The following is a 23,558-nucleotide window of genomic DNA, read 5'->3' as shown; positions in this document are numbered from 1 at the left end:
TAATTATTTAATTATATTTACCTATTTCTTACCAGTTAAAAAATTGTTTAATTCTGAATTCTGCTTTATTCTTTTTCGTATTTAATATGGTGTGAGGTTTTAATTTGATTTTCTTTCCTCTAAAGAGCTAACATTCTACACCCCATTTGTTTCCAAAAGGCCTTTTTAAGCTAGATACAGTTTATTTAAAAATTCAGAGAATCTCCTTTCTAACTGGCCATGGAAAAGTGTCACCTGACATGGTGGTTTCTGCTTGTAATGTAGCTGGGCTAGTTTTCTATCTCCTATGGGGCCACCAGCTACAGGGAACGAGGGAGCAGAAGGGATCAACCTGAGACTGAAAGGGAGGTCATGGTGGGGCATCATCAAGCTCTCCCTAGGCTTATGGGGGTAGAAACGCTCGGAAGAAAAAGGAGATTTACAGATCTGGCCTAAGAACCTGTTAGAATAACCCTGTCTGCCGGCACTGCTTGTTTCCAGGCTGCCTGGCTTACTGAGGGACGTTCCTTGTAGCTCACCATTGTCGCTAGCTCCCCAATGTTCCATCACAGAGCTGTTAGGAAGCTTCAGCTTCAGTATGAAGGGATATAAATTAAAAACAAAAACAAAATCCAAAATAACAACCCCAAAACCAACCAAATGGTGATCCCGAACCTGGTCATGAGCCTTCATTTCTGGCCCTTTAAACAAAGTTAGCCCATCTTCCTACCATTTCAATAAGCATATAAAACCTAGCTGTAGGCAACAGTACCTATCTACAATATTAGCCCAAGATTTTTTTTTTCACCCGTTAGGAATCTTCATTCTTGATTTCTCAATCTTTGATGTGCTCTGTCAGTTTTGGACATCTGCTTCTGTCTTTTACAACTGGTCTGGGTTTTCTTCTTAAATCTTGGTGTGGTACCTCCTTTGATATTTTTTTTTTGTGTGTGTATGTGTGACAGAGACAGAGAGACAGAGAGAGGGACAGATAGGGACAGACAGAGAGGAAGGGAGAGAGATGAGAAGCATCAACTCTTTGTTGCAGCACCTTAGTTGTTCATTGATTGCTTTCTCATATGTGCCTTGACCGCGGGCCTTCAGCAGACTGAGTAACCCCTTACTCGAACCAGAGACCTTGGGTCCAAGCTGGTGAGTTTTTGCTCAAACCAGATGAGCCCGCGCTCAAGCTGGCGACCTTCGGGTCTCAAATTTGGGTCCTTCCACATCCCAGTCTGACACTCTATCCACTGCGCCACCGCCTGGTCAGGCTGTCTTTGGTTTTATGTATTTAACAAACTAAAAAGGATCTTATGAACTAAATTCATGCTGCTGCTGTAAAACTGTTATGTTTTCATTTATTCACTGTCAGGAAGTATTTATTGACTACATACTACATGTTATGCTTTGTGTTAAGAGGTATTAAAATGGTGAACAAAGCCAGCCATGATTCTTGCCTTCATGGAGCTTACTATCTAATGAGAAAAACATTAATTACATTCTTAAATGATGCTATGAGATACGTACTACACATAGAGGAAACTGGCTTCATTAGATTAGGAGATTCTTGCTTGAGGAGGTACACTTAAATTGACATATGAAAATTAAATAGGAGTTAACTAGGCAATGAGGGGAGGGGAGAACATTCCAGGCAAGTCAGCAGTGAAGATCCTATTGGAGAAGGAAAGATGATGAGCAAGAAGGACTTTGATAGAGGCCAGCTGGATCGCTGAGAATAAGGAGCACCCCGGTGTCAGGTGGGCTGGAGCTGACAAGTAGGGCAGACAGGTCGGGTAGTGCACCTTTCCAGTTGGTCTCTCAGTTCATGGCCATGGTGCTGTTGCAAGTCCATGCTGCAGACACAGAACATTGAAGCAGAGAGGCTCCCGGCATCTCCAGGTAGGAAAAATACTAGATGGTCGCTTTTCTGAGTGCCATATTCAGTAGCTGAATGGAATGCTGTTTGGAAGGGCACACTGATTTAGAAAGTTCTTCAGCTGTTACTTGTAAGTTTCTCAGCTATTATGGGAATAAAAATATTTCCCTTTCAGGCTTCTTATGAGACTCAAATGTGTTACTGTATTAAATCACTTAGTACAGTGCTTGGCTTGCGGCAGATACTCAATATTAAAGAGCTATTATTTTTCTTTAGCTGTTAATGGAGGCAATGATAGTGCTGGTTACGTCGCACAGTTAAGATCTGTGATTAGTTTATGTGGAAGCTTGAGTCGGGGCATCCTTTGCGCAGTCTTTATTTTTTTAATTTTAAGAGCCTACTCGAACGTTCCTTAGAAAAGCTGGGCCATTGCCGCCTTCATCTGCCTGGTGCACCATGTGCATTCGTTTAAAGGCTATCGCTCACTTTTCTCACGTTTCTAGGTTTCTGAGTATCTTCCCGTTTGGAAATCTGTGTCCCACACCCGGCAAGGAAGTCCTACGGGAGGAGACACACCCTTCACGGCCAGCCTGGGCCCGCCCTTCCGCTGCACCCACCGACGAGCTGCCCAAAGAGACTGGGTCTCCGCGCCGCCAGACGGGCCAATCAGAACAAGTTTGGCCCTCTGCAGTTTCCGTCCGATCACTAGGAGGCGCTCCTGCGGCCGCGGTTGCTCCTGGGGCTGTCGCGGGCTAGGGCGGTTGGGCTGGCGTCTGAGGCTCGTGGCAATGGAGTGGGGTTCCGAGTCGGCGGCCGTGAGGCGGTATCGCGTTGGAGGGGAACGGCGGGTCGGCTCGGCAGCTTCGGCGCAACCACATAGCGAAGCCCCTACGCTGGAGCTCAGGACCGACGCGTGCGGCGATAGCGCGAGGACGCGGAAGCGGAGCGCGGCGGGTAGCGGAGGCGCGGGCGGTGCTGCGTGGACCGGACTGTCTGAGGCGCGCGCTGCGCTGGGGCTAGCGCTCTACCTGCTCGCGCTGCGGGCGCTGGTGCAGCTGTCGCTGCAGCAGCTCGTGCTGCGTGGAGCCGCTGGGCACCACCGGGAGTTCGATGCGCGCCAAGCCAGGTACTGGCCGCTCCCGCCCTGCCCGCGCGTCCCTTGGGTTCCCTGCGTCCTCTGCCATAGCCTGGGCACCGCACCTGTGTGCATCCGCCCCTGCGGGACCGCTCAGGCTCGCGGGCTCCGCCTGGTTCCACCTGGCTCCCCATGGGGTAGGGTGGCCTCGCGCGCCGCTCTTCTGGAGTCCCGATGTACAGAAAGCGGGGCTTACACTGCCCTCTGTTAAGCTGGTGGAGGATGCCGGGGGGACTGTGCCTCCGTTTCCGCCACCTTTCTGCCCCACTTGCAAATGGTTGTTTAGTCGTCCCTCATCTTCTGGAGCAGCTTCCACTTTTTACTACCCCTTTCTTTCCCAGTGAAATGAAGGGGCGTGAAATTGTGTATCTAGGCAGTTTTGTAAATTCAGTTCCCGAGGAGGAGTCAGAAGGGGCTTATGAAGTGGTTTAACTTTGAAGGTCACAGTCCTCACGCGTGAAAGCTGTGGAGGTCCAACCTGGAAGACCGCACTAAAAAATATAATTTCAGAAGTTCTCAGATTTCTGGAGGTTATCCTTGGGCTTCTGGTATATAAGGTTTAACTTTTTTTTTTGTAACTAAAAACAAAAATATCGTCATAAACACAGACAAAAATGTGGTGATTCCAAAAGGAAAAGTGGGTAGGGGGAAATAGAAGAGGGTAAAGGGACGATAAATGGTGATGGCAGGAGACATGACTTGGGGTGGTGAACACACGATGTATTATTATAGAATGGTATACCTGAAACCTATATAATTTTATTAACCATTGTCACCCCAATAAATTCGATTAAAAATAAATAGAGATTATGATGGAAAAACAATTTAAAAAGACACCATTAAGTGTGCTAGGTGATTAAATCAAAGGTATTGTAACAAATGTGTCGAAGTTCAAAATCATAAGGTAGTAGTTTTCAACAGCCACTGTGATTTCAAAACTTTTTCTGTTGAATACAGTGTGCTGGAAGCTTATTTTATTAAGGGCTTTATGGAACACACCTCCCCCATCCTCCTATTTACTCACTTGGAGTGTGGTGAAAGACAAAAACATTTTATTTTTTTAGGGGTAGTGTTGCTTTTGGCCTGAATTGAAGTTGCTAGGTCTTGTGTGCACTCAAGGAGGACTGAATCCATTCTTTACAATGAAGAAGTTTTTGTTTATTTAACCTCTTGACTTCATTCTTAGCTCATTGCTTTCAGTAAACCGGAATCAGTAACCCTCCAGAGGTGGCACAGTGCACTTGCATTTTGTGCTGTCTAGTCTTTAGCATTTATACATTTTGAATAGTCTATAGCAGCCCTTCTCAACCTGTGGGTCGCGACCCCGACGGGGGTCGAACAACCAAAACACAGGGGTCGCCTAAAGCCATCGGAAATACATATTTTATACATTTTGAATAGTCTATAGCAGCCATTCTCAACCTGTGGGTCGCGACCCCGGCGGGGGTCGAACGACCAAAACACAGGGGTCGCCTAAAGCCATCGGAAATACATATTTTATTTAAAAATGTATTGTATAATAAATATGTATTTTCCAATCGGAAATACATATTTTATTTAAAAATGTATTGTATAATAAATATGTATTTTCCAATCGGAAATACATATTTTATTTAAAAATGTATTGTATAATAAATATGTATTTTCCAATGGCTTTAGGCGACCCCTGTGTTTTGGTCGTTCGACCCCCGCCGGGGTCGCGACCCACAGGTTGAGAACTGCTGGTCTATAGTCTTTTCATGAGGATGAGGAAATTTGGGACTGGGTAGAGAAAACTGAAGGGATGGACTCATGGGAGACAAAATGAACTGATAGAACTTTACAAGTGATTTTTCACAGGTTCCCTGAAATGATGAAGGGCAGCCTAAACACTTTAAATTTTTTTTAATTTAATTTTTATTTTTCAGTTAATAGTCTACATTCAAGTATTATTTTGGATTAGTTTCAAGTGTGCAGCATACTGGTTAGACAATCATATATACTGCCTGACCTATGGTAGCACAGTGAATAAAATGTCAACCTGGAACTCTGAGGTTGCTGGTTCGAAACACTGGGCTTGCCTGGCCAAGGCACATGTGAGAGTGAATGCTTTCTGCTCTCTCTTCCCTTCTCTCTCTTTAAAATGAGTAAATTAAGTCTTAAAAAAATCCAGTAGAATTAAAAAAAAAAGACAATCATATACTTAATCAAGTGTTCCCCAAAAAGGGGCAACTATTTTTTGTGTGAGAAGCCAAAGAACTTGTTTTTTGGGGTGAGAGAAATTCTAGAGAAAAAGTTCTGTGCTAAGTGTTAATCATCATTCTTTTGATGTGTTCCAGGGATTATCTTGAACATATAACATCCTTTGGCCCCAGGACTACAGGAAGTCCAGAAAATGAAATTCTGACAGTGAATTATCTTTTGGAACAGATTAAACTGATTGAAGTTCAAAGCAACAGCCTTCACAAGATTTCAGTAGATGTACAACGGCCCACAGGCTCCTTCAGCATTGACTTTTTGGGAGGTTTTACAAGCTACTATGATAATATCACCAATGTTGTGGTAAAGCTGGAACCCAGAGATGGAGCCCAGCATGCTGTTCTGGCTAACTGTCATTTTGACTCAGTGGCAAACTCACCGGGTATGTACTTGTGTTTTTTTTTTTGTTTTTTTTTTACAGAGACAGAGAGAGAGTCAGAGAAAGGGATAGACAGGGACAGACAGACAGGAACGGAGAGTTGAGAAGCATCAAGCATTAGTTTTTCGTTGAACATTGCGACTCCTTAGTTGTTCATTGATTGCTTTCTCATATGTGCCTTGACCGTGGGCCTTCAGCAGACTGAGTAACCCCTTGCTGGAGCCAGCGACCTTGGGTCCAAGCTGGTGAGCTTTTTGCTCAAACCAGATGAGCCCATGCTCAAGCTGGCGACCTTGGGGTCTTGAACCTGGGTCATCTGCATCCCAGTCCGACGCTCTATCCACTGCGCCACCGCCTGGTCAGGCTGTACTTGTTTTTTAATTATCTTGAAGCTGTCACAGCCCAGAAAGCTTATTAATGCCAAGCTACTTGGGCATTTGTGGGACACCATTTTCTTAGACCTTGTTTGTGATGGTAGGCAGGATAATTAGAAAAGTATCATTTGGTTTAAGATCTAACCCCTCACTATTCTTAAGTGCTTTATTTTTTAAACAATGGTGCCAGCAGCCCAGTGACGGGGCATGAAATGTTGCTGTTAGACTAAAGCAGCTTTATCAGTGTTAGCAGTATGTGTCTCTGAGTCAAGTTCTGTCTCTTCAAGTGTTACTTAGCTAGGTGTTATACTAGGCTTTGGGGATATGTGATAAAGGAATAGTCCTTGCCTTCATAGGACACAGGATTTGGAGGACATCTTTCCTAGCAGTTTCTGTTGACCTACCTATAAAGTGAGAATTTTGGCCCACTGGGATGCCATACTGTTAGAATACCTCATTAATCCATAAATCTTCCTCTGAAAATACCTTGTCAAAATAGAATACAGTACTTGATGTTTTGTCAGGACAGTGCCAGACAGAAATATTTTTGAATGAGTGAGAATCTCCTGAATTGAACTTTCATTAAAAAAAAATAAGATTGCTTGACCAGGCGGTGGTGCAGTGGATAGAGCGTCGAACTGGGATGTGGAAGACTCAGGTTCGAGACCCCGAGGTGTCCCCAGCTTGAGCACAGGCTCATCTGGTGTGAGCAAAAAGCTCATCAGTTTGAATCCAAGGTCGCTGGCTTGAGCAAGGGGTTACTTGGTCTGCTGAAGGCCCATGGTCAAGGCACATATGAGAAAGCAATTAATGAACAACTAAGGAGTCCCAATGAAAAACTGATGATTGATGCTTCTCATCTCTCTCGGTTCCTGTCTGTCCCTATCTATCCCTCTCTCTGACTCTCGCTCTGTCTCTGAAAAAAAAAAAAAAAAGATTGATCAGAAAAATGTTTTCAGTAGTTATTAAAGAGATTGTAAGTAGGGAAGAATAGAAAAATTATAGTATTTTACAGTGGAATCATAGCATGTTAAAGGTAGACAAGGCCTGAGAAGGAATCTGGTTCAACACCCTCATTTGACACAGAAGTGAACTTAGCTGATCACTACTGAGCAGAGACAGAGGTGGGACCAGATGGGGCTTTCAGGCCAGTCACTTTCAGCTACATTTGAAAGGAAGTTAATGCTCCCTTTGGCAATCTACTTAACCTCTTCTTTCCTCAGTTTCTGATCTGTAAAATGGAGATAATAGTACTTTCCTATTGGCATTGCTTAGAAAATAGAAAATAGTGCCTGGCATGAAATAATGTCCTTTTTTTCCCCCCTAGTAATTGTCACTTAATATTTTCAAATTTTTTGAATTTACAGCAGGCCCAATATGAGAGAGTTTTAAAAATATAAAATTTAATTGCTTGATAAAATGATTCATCCTATGACATCTTTAATGTGAGAGTTTGCCAATTGCATTTAGAATGTTACATGATTTTTAAAAACTCAAATATTTCCAAGAATAGAACAAGATAAAAGCAACTAGATTTGGGGGAAAAAAACAACAACTTGAGTTTTCAACAAAACAGTGTATTGAGCACATGGAGTACAGAATGATCTGATGAAAAAAGATGAGTTATTGACTGTCAGTAGTGTGAATTGTTTAGGGTAGGAGAGATTCACATACATTTGTAGCATGAGAAGAAAATGACATTCCTGACTTCCATATTGGCACAGTATCCCAATGACATGTTTGTTGTTGTAAAACTCTTGTTTCTATTAAATATTTTTTCAAGATGTTAAAAAAACGCAGTACATACCCATTTGTTTTTTTGGGTTTTTTTTTGTATTTTTCCGAAGCTGGAAACGGGGAGAGACAGTCAGACAGACTCCCGCATGCGCCCGACCGGGATCCACCCGGCACGCCCACCAGGGGGCGACGCTCTGCCCACCAGGGGGCGATGCTCTGCCCCTCCGGGGCGTCGCTCTGTTGTGACCAGAGCCACTCCAGCGCCTGGGGCAGAGGCCAAGGAGCCATCCCCAGCGCCTGGGCCATCTTTGCTCCAGTGGAGCCTTGGCTGCGGGAGGGGAAGAGAGAGACAGAGAGGAAGGAGAGGGGGAGGGGTGGAGAAGCAGATGGGCACTTCTCCTGTGTGCCCTGGCCGGGAATCGAACCCGGGACCCCTTGCACGCCAGGCTGACGCTCTACCACTGAGCCAACCGGCCAGGGCCCATACCCATTTGTTTTTATAAAGTCAGAAATATCTTTGCGTGTGCTAGGGAAACCAGTGGTCTTTTGTGCCTCTTTCAAAGCAGTAATAAAATAAATTTTACCCTATGCCAGTATTGTGATTCTTTTTTTTTTTTTTTTTTCAGAGACTGAGAGAGAGTCAGAGAGAGGGATAGACAGGGACGGAGAGAGATGAGAAGCATCAATCATCAGTTTTTTGTTGTGATACCTTAGTTGTTCATTGATTGCTTTCTCATATGTGCCTTGATGACGGGCCTTCAGCAGACCAAGTAACCCCTTGCTCTAGTCAGCGACCTTGGGTCCAAGCTGGTGAGCTTTTGCTCAAACCAGATGAGCCTGCGCTCAAGCTGGCGACCTCGGGTTCTCGAACTTGGGTCTTTGGCATCTCAGTCTGACGCTCTATCCACTGCGCCACCGCCTTGTCAGGCAGTACTGTGATTCTTATATTCTCAGAAGGGACAGATTGACACCATGGTTATTTAAGAGCATTAAATAAGAAAGATGTGTATATAGGTATCAGAAATACAGTGCCAAATGTTACAAATCCTATATATGGAGTCTAATAATGAAAGGATGGCATTTTTATGGGTCATTGGAACTCATTTTAAATTAAAATTTTATGAGATTACCTTTACCAGTAATCCCAAGGACATTTCTGTCAATAATAAATTGTTAAAAATAGTTTAAAAATACACATAAAATAAACTTACATAAATCCTTTCAGTGGATGAACTAATGAAATATGGGTATTTTTTTAAAGTTTGTCTCAATAACATATGTGGACCTTTGGGCCTAATACCAATTAGAAGTAATGTTACCCACAGAAAGGACTTAAATGTCTTCTTGGGTTTGCTGCTTGGTTCCAGGTTGTTGGTAGAAGAGATATTGAGTTATTTTAGGAGTGGCTTCAATTTCAGGTTAATTCTAAATGGAAAGAGATGTTGGTTAACCACCCAGCCCTTATAGATACTGTTCTCTAACTTTCCTTCACTTTCTTAAAGATATTTGAGCCTCTACAGTTCTTTCCTCAAACAACAGAACCATTAAAATAAAGGAAGATAAATAGATAGTTTAACTTTTTAATCAACCCTTTATAGATATGTCTCTTAATTTCCCTTTTTCTTTGAAAAAAAATTTTATGGTTTTATTTTTATTTTAAAGTAATTCACAGTCTCAAAGTTAAAAACCCATTAATTTCATTTGGTTCCTGGAAGGTGGCACTTTTTACTGGTTGCTACATATGCTTCTGTCTTGTTGATAGGAGTTAGTTACTGCTTAGTTTCACTTGGTAAAATACAATCCAGTAATCACTGCTCAGACAAGTAATAAGTAATAAGGATTTTCTTCTTGAGTAGGAATGGAGTCTGGAATTTTTTTTTTTAATTTTATATTTTATTTATTCATTTTAGAGAGGAGAGGGAGAGACAGAGACAGAGAGAGAGAAGGGGGGAGGAGCTGGAAGCATCAACTCCCATATGTGCCTTGACCAGGCAAGCCCAGGGTTTCGAACTGGTGACCTTAGCATTTCCAGGTCGACGCTTTATCCACTGTGCCACCACAGGTCAGGCCTGGAGTCTGGAATTTTTTTTTTTCAAATTTATTTATTTATTTATTATTTATTCATTTTAGAGAGGAGAGAGAGAGAAAGGGGGGAGGAGCAGGAAGCATCAACTCCCATATGTGCCTTGACCAGGCAAGCCCAGGGTTTTGAACCAGCGACCTCAGTGTTCCCAGGTCGATGCTTTATCCACTGTGCCACCACAGGTCAGGCTGGAGTCTGGAATTTAACAACACCAAAACAAGTATTTTAGCCACCTACAGAGCCTTCCTCAACTTTGCAAAGAGAAGGAACAACTAACATTAAATACAGACCACATTATTTTGTAATCCTCACAACACACCTTTGAGGTAGATATCGTTAGCCTGCTCTGTAGACTAGGAAGTGGTAGGGTAAATGACAGAACTAGAATTTATTACCAAGTCTTTCTTACTCTAAAGCCCATGCTAAGCCTGACCAGGCGGTGGCGCAGTGGATTGAGCGTTGGACTGGGATGTGGAAGGACCTAGGTTTGAGACCCCGAGGTCGCCAGCTTGAGCGCGGGCTCATCTGGCTTGAGCAAAAGCTCACCAGCTTGGACCCAGGGTCGCTGGCTCCAGCAAGGGGTTACTCAGTCTGCTGAAGGCCCACAGTCAAGGCACATATGAGAAAGCAATCAATGAACAATTAAGAAGTCGCAACGCGCAACGAAAAACTAATGATTGATGCTTCTCATCTGTCTCCATTCCTGTCTGTCTATCCCTCTGACCCTCTTTCTGTTTCTGTAAAAAAATAATAATAAAGCCCATGCTAAACTCTGTAGCGCCCTGCCTCCCAGTATGTAAACCCCAAAATGCTGTAGTCTGGGTCATTACTGTGCCTGTTTACTTTGATTACACTTTTTATTATGGAAAATTTACAATATATCCAAAAACAAAGGATTGTTTAATGAACCTGAGTGTACCTATTACCAGCTTCGATAGTCCGATCTTGTTTTTGTACTTCCACCCCTGCAAATTTTAATTATTTTGAAGTAGACTTCAGCGTTATGAGTATGATGGTTTATACTGTAAAGATTTTAAAATCTGAGGAGCAAATCTGTTTTTCTGATTTAAAGGTGCCAGTGATGATGCAGTTAGCTGTTCAGTGATGCTGGAAGTCCTTCGTGTCTTGTCAATATCTTCAGAAGCCTTAAATCATGCTGTCATATTTCTCTTTAATGGTGCTGAGGAAAATGTTTTGCAGGTGAGATTTTACTGTTTTAAATACTAGGCTTGAATAATAAAAATGATGGTAACTTATACATTTTGATTATTTATTTGAATAATATCGTAAAAACATACAAAAGAAATACTGTATTTGGCAGTACTTTAAAAATTCTGCAGCCTTTTGTATACACATGTTCAACATTTGCAAACTCAACTTAGAATAGGCCATCTTGTCAGTGTTTGATTCATAGAAGGGCTTTATAATGACATGATTATTCACCTCAGGTTTTCTTTGACTCTGGAGTTTCAGAGATGTTTTGAGACTGGCACACAGCATGAATACCCAACCATGTGGATCGTTCTTTTTCGTGTTGTTTATTTGTTTGTTTTTGTTTTTTTGTTCTTTTGTGCAGCCTCACAATACTGGGAATGTTGTTTGGCACTACTCATGAAAATCAGTGCTGTGCCTTCTGTGATGGTGACTTTCCACTCAGCAAATGCACACAGCCGTTATGCATAGGGAGAGAAGCAGACACATGTCTTTAGATACTGCCTTTGAAAAGAGTTCTTTTCCTGTTCTTCCCCTTATCAGCATAGACATTCTGTCTTTAAAGTAAGCAAAATAGAGATTTGATAATCTCAGATTATTGAACCTGTATTTGTTTTCTTTCTTTCTCATTCAGGCCAGTCATGGTTTCATTACTCAACACCCCTGGGCCAACTTGATTCGTGCATTTATTAATCTGGAAGCAGCAGGTGTAGGAGGGAAAGAACTTGTATTCCAAACAGGTATGTGAGGCTATTTAGGGTGGGGCAAAAGTAGATTTACAGTTGTGAGTACGAGAAGCATAGAGTTTATTCTTGTATTATTATTTATGGTATTATTTTCTATATGAATAACTGTAAACCTCCTTTTGCCCCCCATCATATTTTATATTTGAATGAAGTTGCATTGTATACTCTAATGTAATTCTTGTGTTTATAAAAGTGGAAAGTTTTTGAAAATAAGTAATAATTTCTAAGGAAGAGAACATTATTTTTAAAGCATGAGATTGTTTTATCTTGTCTTTGTTAACATTTTTAACCAAATAATATTAGTAGCACCTAATAATTGTATAGCACATATTATATACCAAATGTTCAAAGCATTTTATTTATATGTCACTTGCCCATATTTTACAGATGAGAAAACTGAGGCAAGACTTATAACTTGCTTAAGGTTTCACGGTTGGTAAATGACACAGCAGGATTTAAACCAGTGAACTGTTCTTTTATCCATTATGGGTGATTATGATATAAATTGTATTAAATTATAGTCACTTCATGAATTAAAATGAGAAAATTTACCTGTATTTAAAAGACTTTAAGTTTATTTAAATTTATTTGAGTTAATTTGAATGGCATAAAAATCCAGTAGTGATTAATCAGTCAGAAATATTTTTAGTTTCATGATTAAACTTTTCTAAGGATAATATGATTATAACTTATAAGGATAACTTATCAGTTAAGTATCAGTTGTCATTATTCTTAGCAGAATTCAAAGCTCAGCTAGTCAGGGCATACTAAAATTTGATACTGGGAGTTAGGTGCCATTCTCAACTCTGTTAGTAATATGGGTATAATGTATTTTAGCCAGAGATGTGACATTTGCTAGAAGTTTTAAAATGAGGAGTGTGTTGGGGCATGAGATGGGTTTGCTAAGAGAAGTAAGGTGATACAGGAACTTGTTTTTTAGCACCCTTTGCAGACGTGATATTGTTTAAATTATGAAGATATGCTAAGTATATCTTCATAACCTAAACAATACCATATCTTAATATATATTTTAATCTCCATACAACTTAATTTAAACTTTTACCCAACAGAATTTACATATAAATATATTTTACTTCAGCTAAACCTTTGAGAACCTCAAGGTCATGAGGTCAGAAGCAAGGGTTTATGTACTTTCTTTTCAACTCTCAGACCTTTCTGCTTAGTCTTCCTATTTGTCTAACTAATGAGAAGAAGCTGAGTAGGAGTAAGTAGATGCTACACTATTATCCATTCTCTTAAATTCTTGGATTTCAGTCAGGATAGGAGAAACACTTGATATAATACCCACTAGATCAAAAAGCAGGAGAATATTCTATAAGCAAAAAGGGCACTATATCTTTCCTCTGGTGAAAATGTCAAGACTCCACATGGCCAGGAGTGTGTCTTTGTATATTTTCCCTCTAGGAAGTGTATTTAATATATGTTAAATGACATTTGTATCCATGCTTTTAATTTATCATCACAGCTCCATACCCCTTGTACTCTTATACTCAAAGAAACACTAGTCCTACAGTTGAGTCTGTACCTTTCCTGAATTTTTTCTGTGTATATATATATATGTATATTAATGCATACATATTCTAGGGGTATGTGTATATGTATATAAATTTATTTTACATATGTGCAGTCCAGAAAGATTCATACGCATTTACCTAGGGTTAGTGAGATCTAGACACAAATCAATTCCCTTTTTTTTTTTTTTGTAAGTGAGAGGAGGGGAGATGTGAGATAAACCCCTGTATGCGCTGGGATTCACTTGGCAAACCCTGTCTGGGGCCGAAGCTCGAATCAACCAACCTATCCTTAGTGCGTGAGGCTGTCAGTCCAACCAAACTAAACTATCCTCAGTGCCCAGGGCCTACGTGTGAACCAGTCAAGCCACTGGCTGCAAGAGGGGAAGAGAAAAAGAGGAGAGGGAGAAAAAGAGAAGCAGATGGTTGCTTCTCATGTGTGCCCTGACCAGTGATCAAACCTGAGGTGTACACATGCCAAGCTGATGCTCTATCCACTGAGCAAACTGGCCAGGGCCGAATTCCTTTGTTTACATTTATTGAGTACTCACTTTTCTTGAGTCTGATTATCTTATAGTCTTTGCTCTTTTTACTAAATGTAGATGGTTTTATGTAAAAATCCTACAGTTGTATACATTTTTATATAATTACATTATCTGGAAGGATGTAAACTATACTAACATTCACTGCTGGATGGTGAGAATTGGCTGATAGAGTTATGGTGGGTGTAAATAGAGTGGAAGATAGGGCAAAATGTGGAAAACCAGTTTGAACTCTCCATTGCTTCATGAATTTAAAAACAACTGTCATAACTGCTTTACTTAAACTCGTCACAGTTTTCAATATTTAAATTTTTGCATTGCATTATGATCACTTTAGTAATGCAATAACAGCCTTGTTGCTAGTTAGCAGTATATATAAAATTGAAACATTTTACTCATTTTGAAATGAAATTTCCACAATTCAAAATTTTTTTCTAGAGGGGCATCTTACAAAAGATTTGGAGAGAATGTTTTTTTCCCCCCTTTCTTTGAGTTTTTTGTTTGTTTGTTTGTTTGTTTTTTTACAGAGACAGAGTCAGAGAGAGGGATAGATAGGGACAGACAGGCAGGAACGGAGAGAGAGATGAGAAGCATCAATCGTCAGTTTTTTGTTGCGACATCTTAGTTGTTCAATGATTGCTTTCTCATATGTGCCTTGACCGTGGGGCTACAGCAGACCGAGTAACCCCTTGCTCAAGCCAGCGACCTTGGGTTGAAGCCGGTGAGCTTTGCTCAAACCAGATGATTCCACGCTCAAGCTGGCGACCTCGAGGTCTCGAACTTGGGTCCTCCACATCCCAGTCCAAGGCTCTATCCACTGAGCCACCGCCTGGTCAGGCTCTCTGAGTTTTTATGCAGTGTTTTTTGTCTAGGTTTGGTAGCTTATTCTGTGGCTAAATTGCATATCCAAAAAATTGCCAGGTGCTTTCTGACATTTCAGTATCTCTCATCTTGAGATGCCACAAAAGGCTTGCTTTTCTGCGGGAATGGCTTTCAGAAAGCTAGTAATTGTTGCTTCAACATTTGACTAAAAGGGAATAAGGGCCTCCTGGATTTGGAGTTCTGTTTGAGGGTTTGCGCTGGATTGCTCTGTCCTTAGCTGCTTTGATACGCCATTTTTCCCTGTGCAGCAGCACTTGGCCTGTACTGGAAATGTCTCGGTTAAAACTATCTGTACTCTCTAGTGCTCCATTGTCACTTCAGAGAGAGACATTCATTTGGGGAGTTTTAAGTGACTAAAATAATCATTACTACCTAGTTTTTAAAAAGCGCTTGAATGCATGAAAGAATGACTTGATTTTTCAGACTAGTGATTTATATCATGAAGCAAGAAGGCTTGATTAATATTTTTGAAGATGTTATTGTCCATTATTTATTTATTTTTTATTTATTTCAGAGACAGAGAGAGAGTCAGAGAGAGGGATAGATAGGGACAGACAGACAGGAACCAAGAGAGATGAGAAGCATCAATCATTAGTTTTTTGTTGCGACACCTTAGTTGTTTATTGATTGCTTTCTCATATGTGCCTTAACCGTGGGGCCTCAGCAGACCTAGTAACCCCCTTGCTCAAGACAGTGACCTTGGATTCAAGCTGGTGAGCTTTGCTCAAACCAGATGAGCCCGCGCTTAAGCTGGTGAGCTCGGGGTCCTCCGTATCCCCGTCCGACGCTCTATCCACTGCACCACTGCCTGGTCAGGCATTGCCCATTATTTAAACATTTAAACATATTACACTGGTAATATATGTTCCTTGTAAAAACGTTTAAATACTACCAACCTTGATTAGAAGAAAGCTCATTAGCAAAGGAGTCAGATTTTCTTTTATCTCTTGTGAAAAATATCCATATGCCCCTGCAGCCCTGCCACCCAGAACAAAGCAGTGTTACTGTTTAGTCTGCCCTTCTGGATTTTTTTTTATACATACACATTAATATATTTTTTGTATAATGTATATCTTACAAAACTGGGATCAGCCTGACTTGTGCTGGTTCAGTAGATAAAGAGTCAACCTGGAATGCTGAGGTTGCTGGTTCGAAACCCTGGGCTTGCCTAGTGCAGGTACACACGAGAAGCAACTATTATGAATTCATGCTTCCCATTCCTCCAAATCCCCCTTTTTTTTCTCTTTCTAAAATCAATAAAATAGAGCCTTCAAAAATAGATCATGTTCTATCTGCTGTTTTATAAGTTGCTTGAGAATGTATTCTTTCAAAAAAATTACAGCTTTGTTGAGATGCAATCCACATACTGTACATTTACCTATTTAAAGTGTAAAAAACATACACACACACACACACACACACACATGCACGCACGCACATACACACACACACAGGCCTGACCGGGCGGTGGTGTAGTGGATAGAGCGATAGAGGATCGGACTGGGATGCCGAGGACCCAGGTTCAAGACCCCGAGGTCTCCAGCTCGAGTGTGGGCTCATTTGGTTTGAGCAAGGGGTTACTTGGTCTGCTATAGCCCCATAGTCAAGGCATATTTGAGAAAGCAATCAATGAACAACTAAGGTGTCACAACGAAAAACTAATGATTGATGCTTCTCATCTCTCTTCGTTCCTGTCTGTCTGTCCCTATCTATCCCTCTCTCTCTCTCTCTGTCTCTGTTAAAAAAAAAAAAAGTATAAAACACACTGGTTTTTAGATATTCACAGGATTGCACAGTCATCTGATCATTAGAATCTTTTCAATATCCCAAAGAGAGAACTAAGAGTCATTAGCAGTCAGGCTTTATTAAATTTCATATATATATATATATATATATATATATATATGTATGTATGTGTATATATATATATATATTTTTTTTTTGTGACGGAGAGACAGAGGGACAGACAGGAAGGGAGAGAGATGAGCAAGCATCAGTTCTTCGTTGCAGCTCTTTTGTCTCCTTAGTTCATTGACTGCTTTCTCGTATGTGCCTTGTTGGGGGGGGGGGCTACAGCAGACCGAGTGACCCCTTGCTCAAGCCATCGACCTTGGGCTCAAGCCAGCAACCATGGGGTCATGTCTATGATCCCACATTCAAGCCAGCACGTCTTTGTGGACATATATTTTCATTTTGGGGGGGGGGTGGATATCTAGGAATGGTATTCCTGGGTCACATGTTAAATATATGTTTAACTTCTTAAGAAGCTGCCACATGAAACAAATTTCATTTTAGAAGAAATGTAAATTCAGACAACAGTAAGAATTTTTTTAATGTTAGATTTTTAATTTTTTTTTTTTTTACAGGGACAGAGAGAGAGTCACATAGAGGGATAGATATAGACAGACAGGAACGGAGAGAGGAGAAGCATCAATTATCAGTTTTTTGTTGCAACATTGTAGTTGTTCATTGATTGCTTTCTCATATGTGCCATGACCGGGGGCCTTCAGCAGACTGAGTAACCCCCCGCTCGAGCCAGTGATCTTGGGTCCAAGCTGGTGAGCTTTTTGCTCAAACCAGATGAGCCCGTGCTCAAACTGGCAACCCCAGGGTCTCGAACCTGGGTCCTTCTGCATCCCAGTCAGAGGCTCTATCCACTGCGCCACTGCCTGGTCAGGCAATGTTAGAGTTTTAAAAAGTAAGTGGAATGATAATGCCCAGTGCTGATGAATACAGAGAAACAGGCATTTTCATAAACTATTGGTGAAAGTGTAGATTGATTTAGTTTTGGGACAGCTTGACAATATGTACCACTTTATAAAATATGCAAACCCTCCTGTTCAGCAGGTCCACTTGTAGGAATTTATCATAGAAATAACTGCACATAGACACATAGATTTAAGTACTGCATAGTTTTCTTGGCTTTTTTTAAAATAATTTTTTTTTAGATTTTATTCATTTTTTAGAAGGAGAGAGAAAAGTGGGGGAAGAGCAGGAAGCATCAACTCCCAAATGTGCCTTGACCTGGCAAGCCCGGGATTTTGAACCGGCAACCTCAGCGTTCCAGGTTGACGTTTTATCCACTGCACCACCACAGTTCAGGCTTCTTGGCTTTTTTATGAGTAAAAATTTGGAAAACACCTTCCCAGTCCATGCATAGGAGACTGGTTGTATTAACAGTGACTTAAACACATTTTCCCCTCTTCAGTGATTAATTTTTTCTCTCCCTATGAAATCATTTACATCATCACACAAATATGCTTTTTCTTTCTTCTTAAAGCTGCTTTTGACTCACCCTTCCCCCCAGCTACTGCTCCTCTCTCAATTTCCTTCTGTTGCAGAAAGAGACTGGAATTCCTTTGCTCCTGTTTTTGAATTAGTTGTAATTAGCTTTAAATTGCTCTTGTAAAAGTAACATTGCTAAATTCAATGGTCATTTCTGAGGCCTCATCTCACTTGGCTAATGCCTTCACCTTCTTTGATCCCATGCTCTCTTCCTTCCTCCCCTCTGACAGTTGTCCTCTGTTCCCTGTGACCCTGCCTTTGTTTCTGTTTTGTTCCTCAGTTTGTTGTGTTCATTAGATTCCACATATGTGATAAGTGAGATCATGTAATATTTCTCTTTCTCTGCCTGGCTTATTTCACTTAGCATAATAATCTCCAGGTCCATCCATGCTGTTGCATAATGTGAGATTTTCTTTTTCATAGCTGCATAGTATTCTATTGTGTAAATGTACTACCACATCTTTTTTATCCAGTCGTCCACTGGTGGACACTTGGGCTATTTCTAGATCTTGGCTGTTGTAAACAGTGCTGCAATGAACATGGGAGTGCATATCTTTTTTGGAATTACTGGTAATATTTTGGAATCTTAGGATATATCACTAAAAGTGGGATAGCTGGGTCATAAGGCAGTTAAATTTTTAATTTTTTGAGGCAATACCATACTGTTTTCCACAGTGGCTGCACCAGTCTGCATTCCCATCAGCAGTGCAGAAGGGTTCCCTTTTCTCCACACCCTTCCCAGCACTTGTTTGTTGATTTGTTAATAAAAGCTATTCTGGCAGATGTGAGGTGGTATCTCACTGTGGTTTTTTTGTTTTGTTTTTTACAGGGACAGAGAGTCAGAGAGAGGGACAGACAGGGACAGACAGATAGGAACGGAGAGAGATGAGAAACATCGCCTTTCGTTGAGACACCTTAGTTGTTCATTGCTTGCTTTCTCATATGTGCCTTGACTGCGGGCCTCCAGCAGACCAAGTAACCCCTTGCTCAAGCCAGCGACCTTGGATCCAAGCTGATGAGCTTTTTGCTTAAGCCAGATGAGCCCGTGCTCAAACTGGCGACCTTGGGGTCTCAAACCTGGGTCCTCCGCATCCCAGTCTGATGCTCCGTGCACTGCTCCACCACCTGGTCAGGCCTCACTGTGGTTTTAATTTGCGTTTTTCTAATTATTAGAGTTGTGGAGCACTTTTTTTATGTGCCTGTTAGCCATCTGTATGTCCTTTTTGGAGAAGTGTCAGTTTGGGTCATTTGCGTCCCCCCCCCCCTTTTTTTTCATTTGCCCATTTTTTAATTGGATTGTTTACCTTCCTGGTGAGAGTTTTAGGAGTTCTTTATAAATTTTGGTTATTAGCCCCTTATCAGACATATCAGCAAATATGTTCTCCATTGAGTAAGTTGTCTTTTTATTTTGTTAATGGGGGGTTTTCTTGCTGTGCAAAAGCTTTTTAGTTTCACATAGTCCCATTTGGTTTTTTTCCTTTATTTCACTTGCCTGTGGATATATATCAGTAAAAATATTGCTTCAAAAGATGTCTGAGAGTATATGGCCTGTGTTTTCTTGCAAGATTTTTGTGGTTTTGCTAGTTACATTTAAGTCTTTTATCCATTTTGAGTTTGTTTTGTGAATGGTGTAAATTCGTAGTCTAGTTTAATTTTTTTGCATGTACCTAATTTTCCCAACACCATTTATTGAAGGGATTTTCTTTCTCCATTGTATACTCTTCCCTCCTTTGTCAAATATTTATTCACTATAAAGGGTTTATTTCTGGGTTCCTTTTTCTGCTCCATTGATCTATATGCTTGTTCTTATGTCAGTACCAGGCTGTTTTGATTACAGTGGTTTGGTAGTATAGCTTGATATCAGGTAGTGTGATGCCTTTCACATTGTTCTTCATTTTCAAGATTGCTAAGACTATCTGGGTTCTTTTTGGTTCCAGATAAATTTTTGAAATATTCTAGATCTGTGAAATATGCCGTTGGTATTTTAATAACAATTGTATTGACTTTATAGATTGCTTCAGGTAGTATGGACATTTTAATGATGTTAATTCTTCCTATCCATGAACATGGTATATGTTTCCACTTGTTTGTATCTTCCAAGATTTTTTCTTTCTTTTTGGTATTTTTCTGAAGTGAGAAGTAGGGGAGGCAGAGAGACAGACTCCCACATGCACCCTACCAGGATTCACCTGGCAAGCCACTAGGGAGCAATGCTCTGCCCATCTGGGCCGTTGCTCCGTTGCAACCGGAGCCATTCTAGCACCTGAAGCGGAGGCTACAGAAGCCATCCTCAGCGCCCAAGCCAACTTTTGCTCCAGTGGAGCCTTGGCTGCGGGAGGGGAAGAGAGATATAGAAAGAAAGGAGTGGGGGAAGGCTAGAGAAGCAGATGGTTTCTTCTCCTGTGTGCCCTGGCCGGGAATTGAACCTGGGACTTCCACATGCCAGGCTGATGCTCTAACACGGAGACAACCGGCCAGGACCTTCGATTATTTTTTAAAATTTTTTTTATTTTTTTGTGACAGAGACAGAGAGAGACAGCGTTAGGAACAGACAGACTGGAAGGGAGAGAGATGAGAAGCATCAATTCTTTGTTGTGGCGCCTTAGTTTCTCAGTGATTTCTTTCTCATATGTGCCTTGACCAGAGGGCTACAGCAGACCGAGTGACCCCTTGCTCTTGCCAGCGACCTTGGGCTCAAGTTGGTGATCTATGCTCAAACCAAATGAGCCTGCACTCAAACTGGCGACCTTGGGGTTTCAAACATGGGTCCTCTGCATCCCAGTCTGATGCTCTATCCACTGTGCCACTACCTGGTCAGGCCAATTTCTTTTTTTAATGTCTTAATTTTCCGAGTAGAAGTCTTTTTTTCTCCCTGGTAAAATTTATTCCTAGGTACTTGAACATTTTTTATAGCAATAGTGAGGGAATTGTTTTCTTAATTTCTCTTTCTGACTTTATTATTGGTGTATAAAAATGCCACTGCTTTCTGAATGTTCCTTTTATGTCCTGTAACCTTGCAAATTCATTTATCAAGTCTGGTGGTTTTTTGCCTGAGATTTTAGGGTTTTCTATATACAGCATCATGTCGTCAGCAAATAATGGCAGTTTTACTTCTTCTTTTCCAGTTTGGATGCCTTTTATTTCTTCTTGTCTGATTGCTGCGGCTAGGACTTTTAGAACTAGGTTGAATAAGAGTAGTGAAAGGGGTCACCTCTGTCTTGTTCCTGACCTTAACTGGATTGCTTTTAATTTTTGCCAGTTGAGTATGATGTTGGCTGTCAGTTTGTCTTATATGGCCTTTATTGTGTTGAGGTATGTTCCCTGTATTCCAATTTTACTGAGAGTTTTGATCGTGAATGGGTGCTGGATTTTATCAAATGCTTTTTCTGCATCTGTTGATATGATCATATGACTTATCTTTCATTTTGTTTATGTGATGAATCACATTCATTGATATGTGAATATTGTACCAGCCTTTTCTCCTCCGAAGAAATCTCACTTGTTCATGATGTTTGATCTTTTTAATGCATTGCTGGATCCAGTTTGCCGATATTTTGTTGAGAATTTTAGCATCTATGTTCATCAGGGATATTGGCCTATAGTTTTCATTCTTTGTAGTTTCTTTACCTGGTTTTGGAATTGGGATAATTCTTGCCTTATAAAATGAACTTGGAAGTTTTCCCTCCTCGTGAAATTCACGAAAGGATAGGTGTTAGTTCTTCTTTGAGTGTTTGATAAAATTCACTTGTGAAGCCATCTGGTCCAGGACCTTTGTTTGCTGGGAGTTTTTGGATAACTATTTCAATTTCATTTGTTGTAATTGGTCTGCTCTGTATGTTTCTAGAAATTATCCATTATGCCTTTGCTGTCCAGTTTTTGGCGTATAGTTCTTCATAGTATTTTCTTACAATCCTTTGTATTTATGTGATATTAGTTTTTCTCTTTCATTTCTGATTTTATTTATTTGGGTCCTCTTTTTTTTTTCTTTTTTTTTGATGAGTTTGGTTAAAGAGCATCATCTGTCTTGTTTACCTTTTCAGAGAACCAGCTTTTGGTTTTATTGATCTTGTGTATTTTTTTTTTCAGTCTCTGTTGTTTATTTCTGCTCTGATATTTATTATTTCCTTCCTTTTACTTCCTCTGGGCTTTATTTGTTGTTCTTTTTCTAGTTCTTTTAGGTACAGAGTTAGATTGTTTATTTGAGCTTTTTCTTTTTAAGATATGCCTCTAATGGGTCTTGTATTTTTATTCATGCTGCTACCCTATGTCTTTTAATTGGAACATTTAATCCATTACATTAAAAGTCATTATTGATATGTACTTATTTATTGTTATTTTATTCTTTAAACCTATAATCCTCTTTCTTTTGATTTCTTCTTTCTTTTTCCCTCTTCTTATAACAGACCCTTGAACATTTCTTGCAGTACTGGTTTGATGGTAGTGATCTCTCTGAGTCTTTTTTTCTGTGTGGGGAGCTATTTATTTCTCCTCCAATTTTAAATGACCAGTATACCTTTGCTGGATAAAGTAGTCTCGGTTGTAGGTTTATGTTTTGCATCACTTTGAGTATTTCTTGCCCAGTCCTTTCTGCCCTCAATTGTGTTGAGAATTCAGATGTCAGCCTTATGGGGGCTCCTTTGAAAGTAATTAATTGCTTTTCTCTTGTAGCTTTTAGTATCTTTTCTTTGTCTTTTCACTTTGGCATTTCAGTTATCATGTGTCTTGGTATGGGCCTCTTTGAGTTCATCTTTAATGGGACTCTGTGCTTCTTGAACTTGGGTGACATTTTCCTTCATCAGGTTAGGGAAGTTTTCAGCTATACCGTAATTTCTTTTTTTTTTTTTTCTTTGTTTCTTTTTTATTTATTTATTTATTCATTTTTTAGAGAGGAGAGGGAGAGACAGACAGAGAGAGAGGAGAGACAGAGAGAGAAGGGGGGAGGAGCTGGAAGCATCAACTCCCATGTGTGCCTTGACCAGGCAAGCCCAGGGTTTTGAACCGGCAACCTCAGCATTTCCAGGTTGATGCTTTATCCACTGCGCCACCACAGGTCAGGCTATACTGTAATTTCTTCAAACAAGTTCTCTATTCTTCGTTCATTCTCTTCTCCTTCAGGAACCCCTATGATGTGGATGTGATTTCTCTTCATGTTGTTACAGAGCTCTCTCTTAGAATGTCCTCAGCCTTTTTGAGCCTCTTTTCTTTTTGCTGCTCTGCTTCTGTGCTTTCGTTTATCTTGTCCTCTGTGAACTCCCACCTCTTTCTCACAGACAGAAACCTTACCTCTCTTCACTGCCAAATGCTATGTTGGCACTTCTTCTAGGCTCTGGTGCTCTGAGTTGGGGCTCCTGGCCTAAGGCTTAGGACCCACACCTCTCAGGGTAAACTTGCCTGCAGTCAAGAGTCCCTTTGGACGCTCCAGCCATTGCTTGCTCCTGGGAGTGGGGGCTGCCCTTTTCACATCTCTGCCCTTCCAACTAGTCTCCATTTGGCTTCTCTTACTTCTTGGTTATGGACTAAGTTGGTTTTTCAGGATGATTGTTTTTAAATTTAGTTAT

At 40.7% G+C, this 23,558-nt stretch overlaps 1 protein-coding gene across 2 annotated transcripts in view; it reads left to right on the top strand.

The window, feature by feature from the left end:
• Window positions 1–2,438: 2,438 nt before the first annotated feature.
• The window catches only part of ERMP1 (endoplasmic reticulum metallopeptidase 1), a 70,289-nt gene continuing 49,169 nt past the window's right edge, over window positions 2,439–23,558 (top strand). The window contains exons 1-4 of one of the 2 annotated variants that reach the window (XM_066368101.1): window positions 2,439–2,981; window positions 5,309–5,610; window positions 10,874–11,001; window positions 11,648–11,753. In XM_066368101.1, the coding sequence (XP_066224198.1) occupies window positions 2,644–2,981; window positions 5,309–5,610; window positions 10,874–11,001; window positions 11,648–11,753 (874 nt within the window). In that variant the 5' untranslated portion in view covers window positions 2,439–2,643. The remainder of the gene's footprint in view (window positions 2,982–5,308; window positions 5,611–10,873; window positions 11,002–11,647; window positions 11,754–23,558) is intronic. The other variant, XM_066368100.1, reaches the window with a different exon arrangement.

Source organism: Saccopteryx leptura, chromosome 2 (genome assembly GCF_036850995.1).
Source record: "Saccopteryx leptura isolate mSacLep1 chromosome 2, mSacLep1_pri_phased_curated, whole genome shotgun sequence".
NCBI classification, from domain to species: domain Eukaryota; kingdom Metazoa; phylum Chordata; class Mammalia; order Chiroptera; family Emballonuridae; genus Saccopteryx; species Saccopteryx leptura.
This window is presented reverse-complemented; position numbering and strand designations above follow the sequence as displayed.